Genomic DNA, 24268 nt, shown 5'->3' with positions numbered 1-24268 from the left:
ATAGATAAGTAAGCATTAATAATTATGAAGAGCGGACTCTGATGGCATAAAATTACCACAAGACATTATGAGATCGCTGTGGAATAATGAGGGATACAAATACCAGGATACTGCACGACAAGAAGATAATGGATGGAGAAATGAGAGAGAATTGGGAAGGTGATCGAAACAAAATTAAATCGATGGAATATAATCAAAGCAATAAATATAAGGGCTATGCCAGCAATAAGATACTCTTCTCACTTTCTAAAACGGACAACGGTCGTGTTACGCAACTTGAAGAGAACTAGTCAATCACAATGCACATCGCATACCACCCTAAACGTAAATCTCTCATTTCTCCATCCTACTAAGAAAGGAAAGAAGCAGAGAATCATCGAACGCAGAAAGCATCGTCAGTACTGCGATATTGGGTTTGGAAAATTAAGTTGTGCGGAGTAAAGAAAGAATGCTATCGACAGCGAGAGATGCCCCTGAAATTTCTGAAACAGTAGTAGAATTCAAGAACAGAAGCAAGCACAACAGAGGAAGCAAGATAGAAAGAAATGAAATTACATAACCAAATCATGCAACAAACTGATGATGTTGGAACGCTGGTTATGGCCAACAGGTGGAAAGCTGAGATGTGAGACCGAAGCTCTGATTATAACTACATGGAACAAGTCTACCAAACGCTCTGTCTCTGCCATTTTGCCGCAATAATACACACGCACACGCGCGTGCACACACACAGACACGCACGCACGCACACACACGCACGCGCACATATACACTACACATATAACTCGTTCGTGTACTCAAACGTAGGGAGACGTTTGTTGTTGTGATTGCCCCGGAGAAGATATTCTCACTACAGACTGTTCTGAGCGAAGTCATCTAGACGTATTTCGACGTACTTATGTTTCATCAGTTACGTATTCGTTTGCAATCGTTCACAGCCTAGTATAAACTGCTGTTCCTAAATATAAACAACGCTTGGCAAGCATTTCCTGGAGTGAGCAAAGCTTTGTCAAGCTGAAATTATTTTATTATAAATATACTAAGTAACAATGATTAAACTAAAGCTGTGCATATTCAATACACTCGTGTACACCCAAACGTGGAGAGACCTTTGCATTGTACAAGTCAGCAAATGGGTTTTTTTTTACTATTTACATATAGAAACGGCAATTCTTGTTGGACATTGAACGACTGGCATAACTACAGAGTTGTACACCCCAGACTTTGGAAGGTCATAACTTTCAGAAAAATGAATATTTTTAATGAAATTTTCTATGCATATAGTATTTATTATGTAGATTCCGAATATACAAAAAATTTCCGGTGAAAGTGTTTTGGAATGGGGGTGGGGGACAATTTTCGGAAATTCCAACAGAGTCCACTTAAATTCTTCTTAACTTCCAGGAAAATGAATATTTTTTCGTGAAATTTTCTACAAATATACCTTGATGTATGTACATTTCGAGCATGTAAGAATTTTGAAGGAAACACCTGTAGGTTATTTTTGAGAAGTGTTCCCCACTCGGTGGTGTTTCGGAGCAAGTCGTCCATAATTGTTTCATTTTTCTCTATTATGTGCGTATGTGCATCCGTAGATTTGTAATGAAGTAATACGCTGCTTCTGTTCTCTTCTACTTCTCTACTAGAAACGTTTACTTTGGAATTTACTTCTATTGAGAAAAAAAAATCGTGTGCATGTTATTGTTAACGTAAGTTTTCTTATGACGGCTTCTCTTTTCTGCTTATTACTTCATTAGAAATCTACGGATGCACATACGCACATAATAGAGAAAAATGAAACAAATATGGACGACTTGCTCCGAAACACCACCGAGTGGGGAACGCTTCTCAAAAATAACCTGCAGTTGTTTCCTTCAAAATTCTTACATGCTCGAAATGTACATACATCAAGGTATACTTGTAGAAAATTTCACGAAAAATATTCATTTTCCTGGAAGTTAAGAAGAATTTAAGTGGACTCTGTTGGAATTTCCGAAAATTGTCCCCCACCCCCATTCCAAAACACTTTCACCGGAAATATTTTGTATATTCGGAATCTACATAATAAATACTATATGCATAGAAAATTTCATTAAAAAATATTCATTTTTCTGAAAGTTATGACGTTCCAAAGTCTGTGGGGTACAACTCTGTAGTTATGCCGAACGACTGAAGAGATGTTTGTATGTAACTGGTAATGCGTAACCACTCTAATCTATAAGAAGAATATTTTCTGGAAGACAGTTACCGAAGCGAATGTCTTTCTCTGTTGTCTACTATCTATCTATCTAGCTAGCTAGCTAGCTAGCTATCTGTCTATCTATCTATCTATTTGTTTGTCTCTCATCATTCTCTATCTCTCTCCTTGAATTTAGACATGTAGTGAGGTCTAAGCTGCTTTTCCAGATGAGCCATCGTTCCATATCACAAAGACCGCACTTTCCGCTGCCGTTGGTGTAAGGCTTACACTTGGCTAAGATCTTCCAGTGGATGTTGTAATTGACAACTTTTTCTTTTAAGGACCATATGTAACTGGATAATTTGATTGTTTTTCTTTTATCCCAGTGTCTGAAGCTCAAGGTGTGATTGTTGAACCTGGCTTTAAAATTCCCCTCTGTGAGACCCACATATTTCTTTGACGAAACTATGTCCTTAGTGGTTGTGGAGTCTACAGTGGCTTCATAAATGATGGTCTCGGACATGCAAGCTCCATTTAGCGGGTACAAATTTTTATCCCTGCATGAACAGCTGGTTTCATTTCGTTGTTTTTGTGTGTTGTGTGCGATTATATTTTTTAAATTAGTAGTTGAGCTAAAACTGATTTTAAGTTATGTCTATTGAAGAGCTTTCTGTAACTATGATCGATTGGAAAATGTCTATCTATAAGTGATAAGAAATATTTACCTATATTAAAGGTCACTTCGGGGGAGTAAGGGGTTGTGAACAAGATAGTTTTCCTATTTCTATGTTTCCTTTTCTTTATTATTGGACTGGTTACAGGTGTATAGGTTATTTCCTCGCTAAATCCACTATCTTTTAGAGCATTATTATATACTGGGGCAACACTATTAAAAATGTCCCTATCGGAGGAGAGGCTAGAAATTCTTTTGCTAATGTTTTTAACTAAGCTTTTAAACACTATGGGGGGATGGCAGAAACTTACATTAATATAACTAAGTCTATCGTTGGGCTTCCTATTAGGTTTGTAAATATTCTTATCTAAATCTAAGGATACATCTAGGAAATTGACAACCGTCAGGTTGGTATCTGCAGTTATGCTAAGACTGAAAGTTTTCATCATTTAGATAATGTCCTTCCTAAACCGCTCTTGTGCCGGTCTATTGGTATTTGTGGTTAATGCTAGGGCATCATCTTTGTAAATGGTGAAATATACGTCAGGAAAAGTCTTGCCCAACGTATCGATTAGGAATAGTCTAATGAGATCGCATATTTCTGCTCCATCGTATGACCCCATGCTCACATCGAAAGCATATTTTTTATATATATTTACATATTTTTTCTGTATATTACCTTTCACCCTGCATTTTTTGTTCATGTACGTATATTGACGTGTATATGAATAATTTTGTTCGCGTATGGGTATATATACGTGTGTGTGTGTGTGTGTGTGTGTGTATGTGTGTGTGTGCAGGTATGTATATGTGTACATGTGTATGGCTGCATATATATGTGCTCATATAGGCGTGCGTGTGGGCGTGTATGTATGTGTTTCACGCGAGTGTGAGTGAGCATATGCATATAGGCACATGTACGTGGGTGTGCGTGCGCGCATGTGTATGTATGTACATGCGCGCATACGCGTATTCTATGAGCGTTTTTTACTTTCTCCCCTTCAGGTTTTTCCCTTTGTTTAATGGTCATTCTAATAGCTCTTTTGTTTGTCTTAATAACGGTCATTTACATAGTAATTTCTCTTTGTTTAACGGTCATTTTCATAGCATTTTTGTTTGTCTTAATAACTGACGAGATGCCGGAGTAGATTTCCGCCCCGACATCCGAAACACGGAGTTTTATTATGGCAACCGAATAATTGTCACATATTATATTATATTATATCATATCTATATACCTATATATATATATATATATGTATGTATATATGTGTGTACATACATATGTATAAATGTTACACTACATATACATATATGTATATACATATAAACATATATATACATATATATAAATATACATATATAAATATATGTATATATGCGTGTGTATATACATACATACATACATACATACATACAAAGTATGAGAGTTTAGTTCAAACGTGATCTAAATGATTAGGTACGCTAGGTAAGTGCTGTAACGGATTTCAAGGGCTCCACGATTATAGCCGAGACTGTAGTTATGGAGCCATTGTAGGTTTCCGATAAAGTGGATATATAATTGTTAAAGAGGACAACAAACTTTAAAGTAAGGCAAAAAGTTCAAATCATATACGTCATTATTATTGGAAAAATTTAAAGTCTTACACCTGTTTCTGGGATATCTCAGAGTATAGGATATTCCGTCATCGGAGACAAATAGGGAAAATGAGAAGGGTATAGATTAATGAAATGACGACACAGAGGACAGGAGAAAGGGAATAAGGAGATGAAGAAAGAGAAGAAGAAGCATAAAAATTCACAGTTCAACTTTTATGCTTCTTTTTTTTTCTACTCTTTCACCATCTCCTTATTCCTTTTCTCCTGTCCTCTGTGTCATCTTCCCTATTTGTCTCCGATGACGGAATATCCCATATTATGGGATATCCCAGAAACAACTGTAAAAACTTTCAATTTTTACAATAATGATGTATATACTTTGAGATGTTTGTCTTGCTTTAACGTTTGTTTTCCCCTTTCACAATTATATATATATATATATATATATATATATATGTATATATATATATATATATATATATATATATATATATATAATATAGATTTAATCAAAAGATTAAATGTGGTACTTAAAATGTTTGAGGCACCAGAATTTGGTAGGATAAAAAACCAAAAACAAAATCAAAAGATTTGGTGAATAAAAATTTGAAGATAAGCAACAAAAATTCAATAGGTTATAGCAGTACGTACGTTTCGTACAAGCTCCATTTATTCATGTGTTCTCACCACATGAATAAATGGACCTTGTACGAAACGTACGTACTGCTATAACCTATTGAATTTTTGTTGCTTATCTTCAAATTTATATATATATATATATATATATATATATATATATATATATATATATATATATATATATATATATATACACATATATATTTATACATAGACGCGCACACGCACACGCACATACACACAAGCACACATATATATACATAGTGAATAGATCACGGTTAAAATATCCAGGCGAGTACCGTTCGAGTATTCAGTTTTAATCCAGGTTATAGCTAACTGCATCGAATTAAGGAGCACTTAGTATTACTTGAGGTAAGCAATCCCAATGTATTCCATCCAATGGGTACATCCCAGGTTAACTTTCCTGGATTATAAATATTCTACCAGATGTATATCCAAGACAATTACAATGAATACGGAGATTAGTACATCTGCATAATTTTGTATTTCAACGGTCATTTATACAGCATATTTGATTTAAATGTGTCTGACGCACGTTTCTGCTGCATAGAAATCTCGTAATTGCATTTGTACCCAGTTACTTGCAACTTTATTCAATGACCATCCACATTAGTGGACGGAGTCTTCAGACAACATCAGTGGATGGGCCTTGACTAAAGTTGCATAGATTAATAACCAGTTGAAAGTAATTGAGTAAAAATAGACAGACAGATAGATAGGCAGATAGATAGATAGATAGATAGATAGATAGATAGATAGATAGATATATAGATAGATAGATAGATAGATAGCAAAAAAAATCAACAAACTTCGATTTATGGACAGAAAATCGATATAATCAATATTTGGTTGTCTGAAAGTGATAAGGACTATTAATTGTTCACTAGGTTTTATACAGGCTCCTAGTAATTTGATTGACATCGTTCATTAGTAATTGGATTTTATAATGCCAGGAATGACAAGACTAGTCTGAAGCTGAAAAGAAAGATTGGCTTTTAATCGTTCAGACATCATACATGTAGCTCTATATAATGTCTTCTGTTCCACAGATTAGCAGGTGACGGGTCGGAATTGATCGTCAAGCCGTTCAGAAAATCTTTACGAGCATTAAAATATAAATTAGGAAACAGGAAGTTTATAGTAGTTGTTGAATATCCTTCTTTACATGTGATCGAACAAACTTACCGAAATAATTAAAATAATGATAGTCATCGACTGATATTTATTTCAAGCAGCTTTTAAGTGCTTCTACATGAAATACACTAATACAATTTTTGTTACATTTTGTGAGGGTGGTTATTATTATTTAAGACGTTGCACAGTATCCAATATCGTGATGTTGTTGATTGAAGATATTGTGTCTACCGGGAGTCACAACAAGGACCTCAGTCTGACAGTACTTTACGCAATATGCGTGCAGTTCCAAGTAATGCCGATTTTTGCAATGCACCTAGATTATAGGGTATTTCTAAAGTTTCCAGATGTTCCTTCAGGTTGGGTGATATTGAACCCAATGCTCCGGTAATAACAGGGACAACCTTTACGTTTGACTCTTGTGGCTGCCACATCTTGGCGATCTCGATTCTCAGGTCTCCATATTTATCAATCTTTTCTATTTCATTCAAGATAATATATCAGATAATAATACATTATTATTATTATTATTATTATTATTATTATTATTATTATTATTATTATTATTATTATTATTATTAACATTTATATTTTCCTACACCAACTAATTTACAGTCCTATACGTTTGCTTAGTATTTCTTCCATCACTACGTTGACAATTATGGGGAAGTCTTTGCTAATGAAGTCATAATAAGAATGAAACATATTTTCCTATACTTACTGAAATCATTCTAATGTTATTTACGAATATTTTTTTTCGGTGCAAAGGCAGCGAGCTGGCAGAATTGTTTGATCATCGGAAAATGCATTGCGCCTATTATTCCGGTTCTTTAAGTTTTGAGTTCAAATCCGGATAAGGTCAACTTTGCCTACCACCCCTACAGGTGTAGATAAAATGAATTACCAATCAAATACTGGATCAGATGGTATTATCAAATCCCTTCCCCTCAAAACTATTAGTTTTGTTCTTATATTAGAAGCAATTATTTTTTTCACTGGATTATTATTTGTAATTAGCTTCTTAATGACATTTGCATTAAATAAGTCAACATTAACTTAACTAACATCTGTAGTAGTTTGTCTGTGGGTGAGAAAACATCATCTGCTGAAGCTACAGCAAAATTCTATCTATTTTATCAAATTTTTAAACTTTTGGTCTTATATTTCGCATTAAGAGGTCACCGCTTCGGTATAACAGACATGTGACCAGAATGTTGTAGGAAAGAATCGCAAGACGATTCTTCAAACCGAGCCAACCGAGGAGTGGGTCAAGAACAAGATGGTTGGATAATATCCAGTCTCAGTTGGTCTCTTATTTCTTCTTGGAATCCATCTGAAAGTCTAATGACGGTTCCTGCTGACAGGTCTCAATGGAGGAGATGCGTAAGGACTCAACACCCAGGGATAATGGGAGATGAATGAATGAATGAATGAATGAATGAATGAATGAAATTGTGTTTAATCTTCTAGCTGAAGAGTAGAATAAAGAAAAATGCTTTTGGTCAAATTTTAAATTCAAAAAATTAATTTATAATTTTAAAAAAAGAATTACTATTTTATGTACATTACTATTTCTATTCTCTTTTAGCGTTTGCTTTCAAAGATTGTCTTCCAAATGGAACTTGGTTCCGTCACCCGACCTCCAACGTTTACTGGACTAATTATACTCCTTGTTTTAGAGATGTGGTAAGTTTTAACATGTAAAACATTTTCTCCAAATACATTATTTGATCTTATGTACTTGAAAAGGAAAATTTGTTCACTATTTAATTCAACATAGTAATAACAAGTAAAAGTGCTATAAGCTTTTATTAAATTCATATAATTGCAAAAACATTTATTGACTATCTTTAGTTCCAATGAACGAATTTGTACTTGGCCGCTCAACCGGCAAGAAATATCAATCAAATCTCTCATATATTACACTGCCGTCTTAAAAGAAAGGACACATCGAATAATGTAGTCTGAGGAACACTATGTCTAAAAAACATAATATAGGATGATTATGACTGCTTCTGCTTATAATTCTTATCCAATTAGAGCTGATGCGGTATTAAACAGAACCAACAACCACAACAAATATGTCAATGAATCAGGAAGATGATGTAATTTCCGAGCGAACTAAAACCAGAATTTGCTTTCGCTTCCTAGTTGGAGCCAGTTTATTTCATTTACTTCTATTTACTTGTAAATTTGTGGTAGTGTACCTAAGAAATCAATATCTACTGACAGACATTTACTATCGTCTCTGACATGAAAAATAATGTGTCTATAGTGTTTCCTGAAAATTACTTAATTTTGAAGTTGTTCAGAACGAATGACTCAGCTTTAACAAACTAAAGTCATAGATATTTTAGGCAAGTTGGTGTTAACTTATTTAAGGCATGAAACATTAAAAAGTTAACTAGAAGTAATGATGCAGCAAATAAAAAAAAATTGATATTAAGCCAAAGCCTAATTTTATTTTAATTTTCTAAAATGTAGCGTGGGGGACGATTCAAAACACTTTCGGTCCTGTTTTGATCACTTTAGTGAAGTATAGACTACGTAGCCTCATACTAGTTTAGTCTGATTGGACTTTTGCAATGTGGATTTACAGATGCTGTAACACCATGCACTTTAGCACTTGATGGGTCTTTCCGAATGAAAAATGGAAAAGATTAGAGGAAATGCAATCTAGGATTGTGCAATCGCCTATCATTAGTTGTTAAGAATACAGCGTGCTGCAGGACCGTTAGCACGCCAGACGAAATGTTTATCGACGTTTCGTTCTTCTTTACGTTCTGAGCTCAAATTTCACCGAGGTCAACATTACCTTTCATCCTTATTAGTATTTGGGTCGATATAAATGACTAACCCCCTTCCCTCAGAATCTTCTGGCCCTGTGACAAAATTTGAAACCATTATTTGTTGCTAAGTGACGGTCGGTTCTTTTGGGCATCCGTCGGTCAGTGTTGACTATTCATCTGCACATACATGTCCAAATCTGGGCTTGACGTTTTAAAGATGCCGAGAAGTTTCCCAATACATGCATGTCTACCTTATCCACGCCACCGATGTCTGTCCAAGGAAAAGAGTGCAGACATGTACCAATACAACCTGGACCCATTGTCATCGCCGTCGTTGCTGCCAGAACGCAAAAAAAAAACGGACAATAAAATGCATGGTTCTTCGCTCGATGTTCTAACAGTTCCATCAACATATCGTTCTGCATTGACATTTATTTATCGACCCCAATAAAAAATATTTGTTCCGACTCAATGCCTTCTGAGTTCAAATACTTAAGTAGTATTTGAGTTCAGAGGGCAAATATTTCAAAATAAAAAAAAAAAAATACTGTGAGGTATTCCATCCACCTCTCTAACAACTCTGATCCAGCAAATATACAACCAGAGTCGGTCCAGCCATGACTATCTCGTCTTTATAAGACCTAGTGCATCGAAGATTACAATATCTCTCGCGTTCTTCCTTTTTTAAAAATAATATAGAAGAGGTTCTCGCAAAGTTTCAATTTTGCGGTGTAAAGGAAATCAAGTGACAATTTACTTGTAATATTGTGCCAATAATATTATTGCTAGAATGACAGACAAAATGTTTTGAATCATTTTTGTTATGCTTTTGCTTCCATTCAAAGCGTCTACCTCATCGCTCTACCTGCAAGAAACAGCAACCTTAAACCTCTCTTAAATCATACCCTAGTGCAGTGGTTCTCAAATAGTATACAGTAAGGGTTATAGAGGTGTCTGCGGAGTGCTCAGCTATTTACAGGTTAATTTCCCCAGCAAGCTGTTCCGTTGATCGGATCAACTGGAATACTAGCATGGAGTGCTAGTTGTTTAGCTTTAAAACAATTTGTTTTTAATCTTTATATGAAGTGCGCAATATCGCACCAGTACTCGAGAAGCCTTTATTTTAGCAATTCCGGAACTATGTTTAGAAATGTCGACTCCAGCAGGAATTGAACTCAATGAGTAACTTAATACTGAAAGATATTTAATCTAGCATTCTAATGATTCTGCCATTCGTAATAATAATATATTTTACAAGAAAAAAGAAAAATACGCATGTATGAACGATGCTGTAGCTATCTGTCGTCATTGATATTACAAATTCCATTATTTTTCTGAATCACGTCGTGAATGCAATATTTCTTCTCTTTCTTTTTTCACCTCTCTCTCTCCTCCCCCCGCTCTCTCTCTCTCTCTCTCTCTCTCTCTCTCTCTCTCTCTCTCTCTCTCCCTCTCTCTCTCTCTCTCTCTCTCTCTGAGACTTTTTTTCTTCCACTCTTTAGTAACTATTACTTCCAACAAAAAATAAAATATTGTTTTCTGTTTTAGCACTTACCTGAAATTGTAGCGTCTGTCTTCATCTGGGGTCATGTGGTCTCCATTATAGCGCTTACACTTTCGATGGCGATTTTCAGCTACTTCAGGTTAGTGGAGAAATTTGGTTTTAAAACGTCTTTTTGAACAGCAGCAGCAACAACCTTTCCTACTCTTCCTACTACTACTACTACTACTACTACTACTACTACTTCCCTATTATTATTATTATTATTATTATTATTATTATTATTATTATTATTATTATTATTACTACTACTTTGCACGTAAGCGAAAGAAAGATATTGTAATCACCTATTTTTGTTTGTGTGTTTGCAAAATTACTGGAAAACAGCTGAACAGATTTTCACCACATTTGGCAGAAATACTCATTGGGTGAATGGCTAGAAACGATGAATATTTGGTTTGATTATCTTTAAAAAAAGGGTTGTTTTTTTTTGCATGTTTTGTCTGCGCGTGTATATATCATAGTGTACCTATGCGAGTAGACACGTATGGGTACATACATACATGCATACATGCATGCCTACATATGCGACTCTGTGTGAGTGTGTGTGTGTGTGTGTGTGTGTGTGTGAGTGTGTGTGTGTGTGCGTGTGTGTGTGTGTGTGCGTACGTGCGTGCGTGCGTCTGTGTGTGTGTGTGTGTGTGTGTGTGTGTGTGTGTGTGTATGTATACAATGATGAATTGGAGGGTTTCGTTTATTTACGACTTGATTTCTAAATTTCACGAGTATAAATACCTATAATGTTGTTACTTTAAAAAAATATATATTTTTAAGTCGAACTCACAAATTTCGCGATAAGCAAGAGGTCATATTATTTTGTTTACTTTCTTTTTCATATGAATCGATCTTCCTCTGCGTGTGTATAGATCATGGAGTACCTATGCGCGTAGACACGTACAGGTACATACATATATACATAAATACATACATAGATATGTGACTCTGTGTGTGTGTGTGTGTGTGTGTGTGTGTGTGTGTGCATCTGCGTGTGTGTGTGTGTGTATGTGCATGCGTCTGTGTGTGTGTCCGTACACTGATAGATTGGAGGGTTTCGTTTATTTACGATTTAATTTCTTAATTCCATTGGAATATAAATACCTGTAATGGTGATACTTAAAAAAAATAGTAAGCCCAATTAAAAGGCATGGGTAAGCAATGCATTGCAAGCCACACTATAAATTGCGGAAAAATTTATCTGCGCGCAGGGTATGCATCACCCGTCAGATGCCATTATTATTATTATTATTATTATTATTATTATTATTATTATTATTATTATTATCATTGTTAGTGTTGCTGTTGTTGTTTTTGTTGTTGCTGTCGTTGTTATTATTATTGTAATGACCGTCAGTTTGACAATCCACACTTCACTTCGCACCGTAAATTTTATAAAATCACAGATAGCTGTTGTGTCCAATTTTGGAATTTGCACTATCGTGGAAACAAGTTGTTTTCTACAGATAGGTGAGTCCCCTTTCGTGTGCTGCTCCCATTTTGGGGGAACATCACGATTTGATTTTGTGTTTTGTGAAATTTTTCGATTTTCTATGGAGAAAATTTCAATCAACGCGGTGATTCTTGTAAAAGAGAGAGGGGGAGAGAGTGAGGAGCGTCAGCCAGACGTAGTGAAAGAGGGAGTGGGTGCGATGTGCTATGTCATCTCCTTAGAAACAGCAGACGATAAGCTTGTTTTTAACATGAGTGATGTTAAAATTGTTCACAAAGTGGAACAGAGAACTCTCGAAAACCAATTCTATCAACAACAACTGCAGCAACAACAATGACACTCACTTTGAAGTGGAAGCCAACAACAACACCAACGATAAAAATGTAAACAAACAAAAGTCATTCGTATCTGATTTGACAAACAACTATATCAACACAGAAGACTATGTTCGACAATGATATGTGCAACAACAACAACAACTACTACTACTACTACTACTACTACTACTACAATAACAACAGCAACAACAACAATAAAAACAATAACAACTACAAAAGTTGCAACGACGTGAAAACAGACTAACAAGCCAGTACAACGGTAATTACAAACACTAGTCGTTCTTCGGCTAGTGTCACTAGATCCTCTTTTTAAAGAGTAAACTTCCCTGACGAAGAAATTTTTTAAATTTTTTAAATTTTTAAATGACAGTTTGTCAAGCGAGATGGATTAACTGTCAAACTCAGCACCCCAGTTGACACTATCCAAACTATAGTACATCTCACATTGGCGCACCGTACGATTGGACTAAAATTGAGAAATGTAGAAAGAACCACCGAGATTAAATCCAAAAGGCATTAGGTTCCGTTTGAAACCTAAAAGAATATATACAAAGAGGAAGGGGTTATGGAACGGTTGAAACAGAGGAGGAAACAAAATGTCACTCTCTAAAACCCCTGAAAACTGGGGATCACATGTTAGTTCCTTACTACTGCGGTCAGACACTAGCCAGAATCTACGCCCAGCAGATGCCGCCAGAAATAGCCGTTCTTTGGCTAATTGTTGCAGTTATAATAGACATCAAAGAAAATACCAAAAAATCTTCGAAATTTACCAGGCTAAAAATAAGAACTGCTCAGGAATGGGAATAGAACTCCTCGTCCAAACCAGTAAAAGAAAAAAATGTGGATGCTATCCCAGATCAGACGCATCTCTCAGATCACACCTCCCAGGTGGCATCATCACATCTCTCAGGTAACATCATCGCATCCTTTAGAGTGGGTAGAAGAAATGCTAAGTTTGATATCTACTTTTCGACAACACACCTAAGCGCTTTCTACCCAACAGAAAGAGAAGATACCTTCTCTTCTTCCAGTATCAAGGGATCCACCAATATCAGCCACCAAAACTCAAAAGACAACAACATCATCAACAACACGAGCTATAACATCAACAGAAAATCCAACGACAACAGCATCTGCAACACCAATTACCACCATAGCAACAACGGACTTCTTCAGTCACCTCTCAACTCCAATACATGACATGCCATTTTTCTATTCTGAACGGTCAGACATGACATACGGGGAATCTGATCAAGACGAGGAGTGGAAAACAAAAGCGAAAAGAAAGAAAAAAAGACAAAATAAAAACAAATCAACAAAAAACAACGAACAAAACATCATCCACACAAGAAGTAAAGAGGAAAAAGTAAAGGCCACAAGACAAAAGCACAGCAAGCAAACACTACATCACTACCACTGCCACAAACACATCAAGCACCACCACAACTACCAACATGACAGTCGCAACCCAATCTGCTTGCACATCTGCGACAACAACAACAACAACAACAAAAAGCAAACACAAAGAAACTAGCATTACAAACTATATGGCGATAAACATAAAAAAAACGCAGACTTCATGAATTACATAAAAACACACAAACATCACACAAACAGATTTTATAACACGCACAATTCTCATACCTACACATATACAAATCATTCGAACAACACAAGGCACATACACATGACTAAAGACTAAATTCTCGAAGGATATCGGTGACTTTAGAGAGAACGTCACCAAATGAATACTTGGTGATTTGTCCCTGGAAACATCCCAATCAAACTGGAGGGACGGACAAACCGCCCCATCACACAAAACCAAGTAAGCTTTCCTTCTCACTTTTATTCTTATCCCTTCTTAGATACACGCTGGGACAATGTGGGATTAGCAAGACAAGGTGCAAAAGAAAAATCAGTGGGCTTGCAGCTCGGCATCTGGAGAAGCAAGCCCATGCCGTCCGACTTGGCGCTGGTCGGACGGACCAGTTAAATTGTTTGGGGCCTGGTTCAGTCAGAACCTCCAGATGGACAAAAACTGGGACGAGGTGACAAGCAAGGTGGTTACTCTCACCCGGAAATGAGCTGAGGTGGGGGGGGGCTTTTCCTGAAAGGTTTGTCAGAGGTAGCTAACGCATACATCACGTCCCCGTCATCCACTATCACCTGACCGTTGTGTCTTGTCCAGGTCCCTGTTTAGAGCATATACACTTTTGCTTTTTGTGGAATGAATGCGTTCCCACGGTCAGGCGATCCAACTGCTGTCAACATCCACTGCGTGATGGACTGGACATGCCATATCTAATAATGCGCAAACGTGCACTAAGGTAACATCTCTAGCGCTTCTTTGACGGTCAACAGGTTTGGAGACACTTGCTCATTCTAAGGTTGACCTTAGCCAAAGCTCGGTTTTGTGTCTCGTTTCGTGGCCAAAGCTCGGTTTTGCGCTTCCAGTCACTTTTATTATTATTACTATTGGTGTTGTTGTTGTTGTTGTTGTTGTTGTTGTTGTTGTTGTTGATGTTGATGATGATGATGATGATGATGATGCTGTTGTTGTTGTTGTTGTTATTATTATTATTATTATTATTATTATTATTATTATTAGTCCATTGTTGCGCAATTCTTCTTCGTGTTCTTTTTGTACTTCTTTCTTTGTTTTCTCTTTTTCTCTGCTCTCAATACTCCGTCGTTCCTAACTGTCACAAGCAAGGTTTCTTTACTTTTGGCTAGGTTTCTCATTAAGCTCCAGAATTCGATCCGCACGCTGTCTTCCAGACTTATCAGTACCCTTCCTTCATCTGCTCTCTTCATATATAGGCGATGAGTGTTTGCACGTGGATGATAGACTCCATGCATCATTTGGAGATTTCTTGCCTTCCTGCCCATCTCCTTTAGCTCGTCCTCTGTCCACTTCAGGATTTCAGTACCACACCGAATAACTGCGACTTCGCGTGAGCTTATTGCCGAAATTATGTTTCTGGTGTTCAGCTTTGAAGTCAATATTTTTTCTCACTCGCTACAGGTACTCTCTTTTTGTCCTTTCCTTCATGTCATGGTGTTTGATTCCATCTGCCTCAAGTATTCCTATGTATTTATAACTGGACTGAGGTTGAATTGCCTTCATCATTTCACCATTATTATTATTATTATTATTATTATTATTATTATTATTATTATTATTATTATTATTATTATCATTATTATTATTATCATTATTATTATTATTATTATTATCATTATTATTTATGTCTAGAGCAAAAGGAATCGTATTCGTTGTTTTATTAGTTTGTACTCCAAATTTTGTTGTACTGTTAACTAAATAACCCAGCTCGTTGCAAGTGGGGTGAGCTGGTGTAGCAAGAATTTGCCCATAAAAGGTCAATTTTGAGATTTAAAATTGCAAATTTTATATTTAAAACAAAAATGTCGTTATAGCTTCCAAAAAATCGATAGAAGCAATGGCTGTTGGAATAGCCGCTATGACATTATATTCTCACCACTAGTTGATGTGGTCGAAACACGAAGCAGACAGCAACAGTAGCAACAGCAACAACATCAACAACAACATTAACAACAGCACCGGCAGCAGCAGCGACGTGCAAGATATATTTTAAAATGACGCAAACACGACCTCCACCACAGTCCCCAACACCAACACCACTACTACCACCACCATCAGCGCCAAAACATTTTTGAAACGGCAGCGGTCATTCTTTTTTCTAACCAGAATGGGAGCGGTTTCGCACAACCTTGTCAGAAAATGGAAAATTAACATACCGGAGGAAGTGTAACAAGACACTAAAAAAATCTTTATATATAACTATATATCACTAAAGACGAGGAAACTAGAGCGAGCGACAGAGCCGAGATCGAAAAATGCTTGAGACCAGTCTGGGGTTTAAAAACTTATGTCACCTGTGGGAGGCGTTCTGGCACAGTTGAGGTAAGGTTCTCACTGAAAAATTAGTCAAAGAAAATTCCACAACTCTTAAAAGTCAGAATTATGGCTAGTTCCGATATATTTCGGTCGGGTAGGGTTGTCAAAATAAAGGTAGCGGAGGTGCCACCAGAAGTGGACAGCTCTTTGCTAGTAGCAGCCGTATTATACGGCATAGAAAACAGAACGAAAATTCTGCAAATCCACAAAATAAGAAAAGAAAATTGGTCAGGCACAAGCATGGAATTGAGGTTACACGCCGATCTGAGCTGATCAGCCTACCTGAAGGAACAGTTATTTGTAGAAGTAGGGATTGAAAAACCTAGATGCCACAAAAACCAACAAACTATCACACACTCATACACGCTTCACCTACCCAATTACAAACATCTCCAACACAACAAACATCACCAACATTACAAACACCTCAACAAACGAAAACACCAATCCTGACGAATATGAACGGTACTTACAAGGCATCACTATTTACACGGCCATAGACACAAACACGAACTTAATAAAACGTATTCCAAAATACACAGATATTACTCTAAACGAATACATCGCAATCCCGCATAACACCCCTGTTCACATAAAAAAATTATAAAAGCAACACAACAAACTTACAACAAACTGAAAAAATCCCTAAGTAATGGTAGATTTCTGTTGGACCGTAAGCACTGCATGTAGAGATACTCACAAAGAACCAGAACAGAACATCTGTCTCTCCACAGAACGTCTGTCAATCTGACAAACACAGTCTTTCTCAGAATAGACGGTATAAATGCACGTGGCCTGGGGTTGCCTTGGAAACAGGGCCAACTACTCCATGACCTCAGGTCACTGAGTTTAGATGTTGTGGCTATCAGTGAAACCAGACTTTCCGACCGACGAGCTTTCATGTTCACTTTTGGTGGATAAGAGATTTACTTATCTCTGTGTCAACCGCGGATGGTGGGGGTAGAATTGCGGGGTTGTTGCGGAGAGGTCTATGTCTCAAGATAAGGACTATCTTCCGGGACCTAGAAGGTAAGTTCATGGTCTTGGATGTGAACAGTAATGATAGAGGTGCCATCAGACAGATAGCTGTTTATGCTCCGACATAGACAGGACAGTCAAATTTCTTCAGACGTCTGAACGGGCCTACTCTATGCATGCGCCTATAGGTTGAAGGAGGACGATATGGAGAGGGCACTTGCCCTAGTAGTCAGGGTGACCGTGGTTTTGTGGGTTTCCATGAGCAACCCTAGGAAGTCTCCCACTTTGGGGGAACCACTTATTGTTATAATTTTATATTATTACTATTTTTTTTATTTTATACACGCTTTTTATGTAACCTCACATTGAATTGTCTTGTATCGTCCCCGATGGTGTTTGTGAACCCTTAGTAGTCAATAAAGAAATTATTATTATTATTATTATTATTATTATTATCATTATTATTATTATTATTATTATTATTATTATTATTATTATTATTATTATTATTATTATTATTACAGAATACCTTAGAATGAGATCTGTACAATTTGCTTCTCTTTTTTTATTTCTGAATATCTGTTAATCCTGTCATTTCACATTTATATAATGAAAAATTTGTACGCTACAACATTTTTTGTGATGTTTCGAAAATCTTAATGCATCTCTCAGCTGCGAAATTTGGTTGGCGATGATGAAGAAAACAACAATAATGACAATAATAATTAATATTTCCTATCAACAAATCGCATGCCAGTAGGCTTAGTTAGGACAGTTACCCCCATCACCAAAAGCATGGGTAAAAACCAATAATAATAATGATAATAATAATAATGATGATAATGATGATGATGATGATGATGATGATGATGATGATGATGATGATGATGATGATAACTGAATCGATTGATTCTCGTTGCGAAGTGTAGCTTTAAACCGCTGGTTCCATTCTTAAGAAAATGCATTTTCCTTCTTCCTCTTGCTGTCTTTCACCATTTATCGATCGTCAGTAGATTCCTGCCTTGAGAAATCAATAGGGAATTACTTTGCTAGCGAGATAAATTGCAGCTATACTATTAGAAATGTGTGATTGAATTGATGTGGAATGATTTAACGGTGCCTGTGTCAACAATCCGTAAAGATTAACAGACTAATTTGCGGCGCTTATATAAACATATTAAGTTTAAAGACTCACTAAACTTGTTTCAATTTCGTTTCTGTTCTATATAGTGTTGACCTTCTTGTAACATATTATAATGAAATCAATCGCTATTAAACAATCTCCTCTTAAAACAATGTGTGACATCTAATGAACAATTTAATAAAATTATAAAATGATGTACTTAGACATTCGTCGTTTAGCTGCAGGCTAGCAGGGATTATCTTATTCATCATTTACCGTTTATTTGTTTCAGTCCTCGGACTGCAACCATGCTGCAGCACTTCCTTGTAGGAGGTGTCCCTGCATGGGTCAAACGAATCGACCCCAGTACTTACTTTGAAGTCTATCGCTCTCTTTTAATAAACTGCTAAGTTACGGGGGTGTAAACAAACCGATACAGGTTGTCAAGCAGCAGTAGAGGACAAACGCAAGTGCAAAGACACATACGCACAAATATACACATGCGCACACACACACACGTATTCATACAAATAAATATATACATGCATACGCACGTACGTATCTATGTATATACATATACATATATATATATATATATATATATATATATATATATATATATATATATATATATATATATATATATACATATATACATACGTACATACATACATATATATGTATAGGTGCAGGAGCAGCTGTGTGGTAAGAAGCTTGCTTCTCAACCACAAGGTTCTGGGTTCAGTCCCACAGCGTGGCACCTTGGGCAAGTATCTTCTGTTATAGCCTCGGACCGACCAAAACCTTGTCAGTGGATTTGGTAGATGGAAACTGAAAGAAGCCGTCGTATATATTTATGTGTGTGTGTGTGTGTGTGTGTGTGTGTGTGTGTGTGTGTGTGTGTGTGTGTGTTTGTCCCCTACCATCGCTTGATAATATTGGCGTGTTTACGTTCCCGTAACTTAGCTCTTCAGCAAAAAGGAGCGATAGAATAAGTACTAGACTTACAAAGAATAAGTCAATTTGCTCGATTAAAGGCGATACTCCAGCATGGCCACAGTCAAATGACTGAAACAAGGAAAAGAATTTAAAAAATAATAGAATACATACACACACACACACACGGCGGATTTCTTTGTTTCCGTCTACCAAATCTACTCACAAGGGTTTGGACAGCCCGGGGCTATATTAGAAAACACTTGTGCAAGGTGGGACTAATATCTCGAAATCATGTGCTTGAGGAGCAAACTTCTGAGTAAGGAAATCTTGTGATGAAAGGCTTTTCAACCATGTATCTGGCATTAAGTTATATCATTTTCCTTTGTCATCTTTTAGAGCAGTAAATGTGTAATTTGAAATATATTTGGGTCCGTCTCTAACAGGTAGAATAACCACGTAGAGACATACTCGTAGGCTCAAGCCAGTCAGATACTCTGTACACATTCAGGAATAATATATTTAAGGATAGCCGGAATTCAGACAGACCGAAACAGTGTAAATGTAAATATTGGAAAATTTCTCGCCTCTTACAGATGAGGCCAATGTCTGATCAGTGATGATCAAACGAAGACAGTTTTTCATCCTAAACATTTAATCAATCATTACGTAAACTGCTCATACATACATACATACATACATACACACATACATACATACATACATACATGGCGTCAAATACTAATATTTTGGCATGGAGGACTATTCATTAACCCGGATAATGAATTCTATCCTCAATAATTTTTGTCATTAACACAAATCTGGTGAAACAAAAGCTCGTAGCAGTAACCTAACATAGAAATTCATCCCACGTGGAAAATTATTATGTATACAGCATGATAACGAAAGAATCTGCAGTTAGCCATCGCAGATCGAGGAACTATAGAGAAAAATTTCAATGGACTTTCGAACTGAACCAATTAGCTGAAACTGTTACTCCGTCGACGGTTGTATATATATATATATATATATATATATATACATGTATATATATATATATATATATATATATATATATATATATATATATATATATATATATATATATATATATATATATATATATATATATATGTATATATATAGGTATGTATATTAGAAGGTTTGGAGTTGATGTACAGGTATTATATATTAGAAAAAATAAGGTACTCAGAGATCTGGATGGTTGTACATTTACAGATTTTTATTAATGTGTCACTTGTTTTTATAAATCACATAATAGCGCTTGCATATATCCTAGTAGAATCTCCACTAGAATAGATGAAAGCGCTAATATATGATTTATAAAAACATGTCACATATTAATAAAGGTCTGTAAATGTACAACCATCCAGATCTCTGAGTACCTTATTTTTTATATATGTATATATATATATATATATATATATATATATATATATATATATATATATATATATATATATATACATTTTTATTTATTTATTTATGGGTTTCAGCCAAGTGGCTGTGGTCATACTGGAGCACCACCGTGATTTTCTGTCTTTATGCTTTTCTCTCTTCCCGTTCCTTGCATGGCTCTTCTCTTGCACCTGATATAGTCCAATCAAGAATTTTGATGGCACATCTGGTGTATAAGAGAATTTGACATCGCTGCCCTAAATTGTGTCTCATTTCGAGCCATTGGTTCGTCTGGTATCGTGGAGAGGAAAGCGTCGAGTTTTGTCTTGAAGACCTCCACATCCGTGTCTTGCAGGTCTCTCAAATGTTTTGGCAGGGCATTGAAGAGCTGAGGTCCTCTGAAACCGAGGCTGCTGCAGTATCTTGTTCTTATGTGAGATGCAGTGGACGGCACCTTTGGCACCATGCAGTGGCGACCCGTGCGGGCATTCCTGTAGTACTTGATGCTAAAGTTTGGCACCAGTCCTTCCAGTATTTTCCATATGTATATTATTACATATCTCTCCCGCCTGCGTTCCAGGGAGTAGAGACCTAGTGCCTTCAGTCGCTCCCTGTAGTTCATCTGCTGGACTGTGGCGATCTTTTTTGTATAGTGCCGCTGAATTGCCTCGAGTTCTGCTGTCCGTTTGACACTGTGTGGTGACCACAACTGAGAGCAATAGTCTAGGCGGCTCAGGACAAATGTCTTCCATAGAGTCAACATGACTTTTTGATCCCTTGTACGGAATGTCCTCAGTATCCACCCCGCCAGCTGTCTGCACTTTGCTGTCAACTTGACAATGTGCATGTGAAATGATGCATCACTACACATGTTGATGCCCAGGTCTCTCACGGCTTGTGGTTCTGGGATTGCAGTACCTCCAGGTCCTGTGTATGCCAGTTGGGAGGCACTTGTGGCCTTGTAGCGCAGTACTTGAAATTTTTCCGCATTGAACTGCAAATTATTTTGCTCTGCCCACTCATATATTGCATTTAGGTCATTCTGTAGGCTTACAATATCATCAGGATTCTTTATTGCCTGAGATATCTTTGTGTCATCAGCGTAGCTAATGACAGTGGCTCTCCGAGTGACCGTGGGCATGTCCAGAAGGGCCACTATGAATAGTAGTGGCCCCAGGACAGTTCCTTGCGGAACACCGCTCAATATTTGTGTTTCCCTAGATAGTTCTCCATTGGCTGCAACTGTCTGACTTCTACCATTCAGGAAGTCATGCAGCCATTCTCCTAATTTACCAGTTATGCCAAGGTTTTGCAGCTTGTGACATATCAAGCCATGATCAACTTTGTCAAAGGCTTTTGCAAAGTCGAGATATATCACATCATCATTTGAATGGTCAAGTAGCTGCTTCAGGACCCAGTCATAATGCTGCATGAGCTGCGTGAGGCAGCTTCTACCTGGACGGAAACCATGCTGGGTCTCATTCAGCAAGTCATTTTCTTCTAGGAACGCAATCAATCTCTTTCTGACAATTCGTTCCATGACTTTGCTAATATGTAAAGTCAGAGAGATGGGCCTGTAGTTCCCAGCCTCTGCTCTGCTTCCGCCTTTATGGATAGGACATATGGTGCCTTCCTTCAGCTTTTTGGGAAGTTTACCATTTGCAAGGAAACTCTGGAAGAGTATCCGGAGTGGTCCTGCTAATTCTTGTTTACACGACTTTAAGAGGACAGCCGGGAAACCATCGGGGCCAGTTGACGAATTTGAGCTGATTTCATTTATGGCAGCTATTACATCTTCCTCTTCAATGTCAATGTAGGTAATGGATGCAGTCTTTTTCTGCTGAGTGGTTCCTTTCACAACCGTCTAACGGTCAATAGATACAATTTCTTAGATACGTACATGCAAATATAAACCTACCTACACATATGTACAAATATACACAATCTTAACTGGCTTATAGACCTCTTCCACGCTGCAATTGTTTTTGTTTCAGCACACGATCTCAGATCAAGTTACTTGCTATGCATGTACATCTTCGTAATAGATAGATAGATAGATAGATAGATAGATAGATAGATAGATAGATAGATAGATAGATAGATAGATATTGTAAAATATATATAATCGGAGAAATAGTGTGTGTGTGTGTGTGTGTGTGTGTGTGTGTGTGTGTGTGTGTGTGTGTGTGTGTGTGTGTGCGTGTACACTATTTCTCCGATTTTCAGCTAAGTGCCTTGCCTGGGGATCGGAAATTGGAAACTAGCTGTTGAAATTTGGGAAATTTCCCATTCAACTATATCTTCTTTTTCTTTTTTATCTGAATAGTTTCTGTTCTCGATTGGAAACACAAAATTTTACGTAATGAAATTATGTGTGTGTATCTGTGTCTGTGTGTGTGTGTGCGCGCACGTGTGTGCGTGTGCGTGTGTGTGTATATGTGTGTATTACATTAGATTTATTGTTACATTATATTTATGTATGTATGTTAGATTAGATTTATTCAGGACTAATAGAATTCGCTCGAAGATACTTTCTCATTGCATTGGGGGGGGGGGGGGCATTATTCATATCATAATTGTCGTAATTTTACAAGTCTCAATGTGTGTTTTCATTTTAAAGTTAAAATTTCGAATGTAAAGTTATACCACAAAGGGTATGTTATTTGAATATCACATTTATATTGATGTTGGTAGTGGCAAGTGTGGTCTTTGTAATATGGAAAGAAAGCTCATTTGAAAAAGTTCCTTGGACCCCGCTATATGTCTAAATTCAAAAAATTAACTTTTTCGATCATGTCCACATGTTACAAAATACCTGTTATGGTTTTGGGTCCCCCAAGATCACGGCTAGAATCCACATTTTTGCTATGTTCCTGCACAAGCTTCCCATATGTCTTAACTTCTTTTAATCTTTTAATGTTTTATTTTTTTATTTTTTATTTATATTTTTCACTTTTCCGTTTTAATTTTGTGAATGTGTACATGTGGGGGTATATGTATATGTATGTATGTATATAAGCGTAAGACTGTGACCAGTGCATACGTCCCTTTCATTTATAAGGCTATGCATGTTTGTATATGTGCGGGTGTAGGTGCGTGATACGAGGGTGTATATGTATGCGTATCTATCTATCTATCTATCTCTCTATATATATATATATATATATATATGTGTGTGTGTGTGTGTGTGTGTGTGTGTGTGTGTGTGAGTAAAAATAAATGCAAAAAAAGGGGTTTTGTATGATCGTGTATAGAGGAATATATTATTTTATTTAAAAGAGTTCCAACTCTGTCTGTTTTTTATGTTTTATTTATATTCTTGTAAAATTAATGTGGGATATAGAATATGGAATATATAATATATAATATAAAAATGGATGGTACAATGAAATGAAGTATTGAATGTCTTATTGAATATATGGAATATGTCTTATTGAATATATTAAATAGTGAGTGTTCAATATAAAGCATTAAATATATAAAGGCGAA

The 24268-nt window shown here is 36.5% G+C and overlaps 1 protein-coding gene across 1 annotated transcript in view; it reads left to right on the top strand.

The window, feature by feature from the left end:
* Positions 1–24268, top strand: part of LOC106867957 (calcitonin receptor) — a 246476-nt gene that overhangs the window by 145470 nt on the left and 76738 nt on the right. Inside the window, exons 3-4 of the mRNA XM_089357107.1 lie at positions 7834–7931; positions 10583–10677. Coding sequence (XP_089213233.1) covers positions 7834–7931; positions 10583–10677 — 193 coding nt within the window. The remainder of the gene's footprint in view (positions 1–7833; positions 7932–10582; positions 10678–24268) is intronic.

The sequence above is a fragment of the Octopus bimaculoides genome, chromosome 1 (genome assembly GCF_046866305.1).
Source record: "Octopus bimaculoides isolate indiv1 chromosome 1, ASM4686630v1, whole genome shotgun sequence".
Lineage (NCBI taxonomy): Eukaryota > Metazoa > Mollusca > Cephalopoda > Octopoda > Octopodidae > Octopus > Octopus bimaculoides.
The sequence above is the reverse complement of the archived record's forward strand: the minus strand, read 5'-3'. Positions and strand labels throughout refer to the sequence as shown.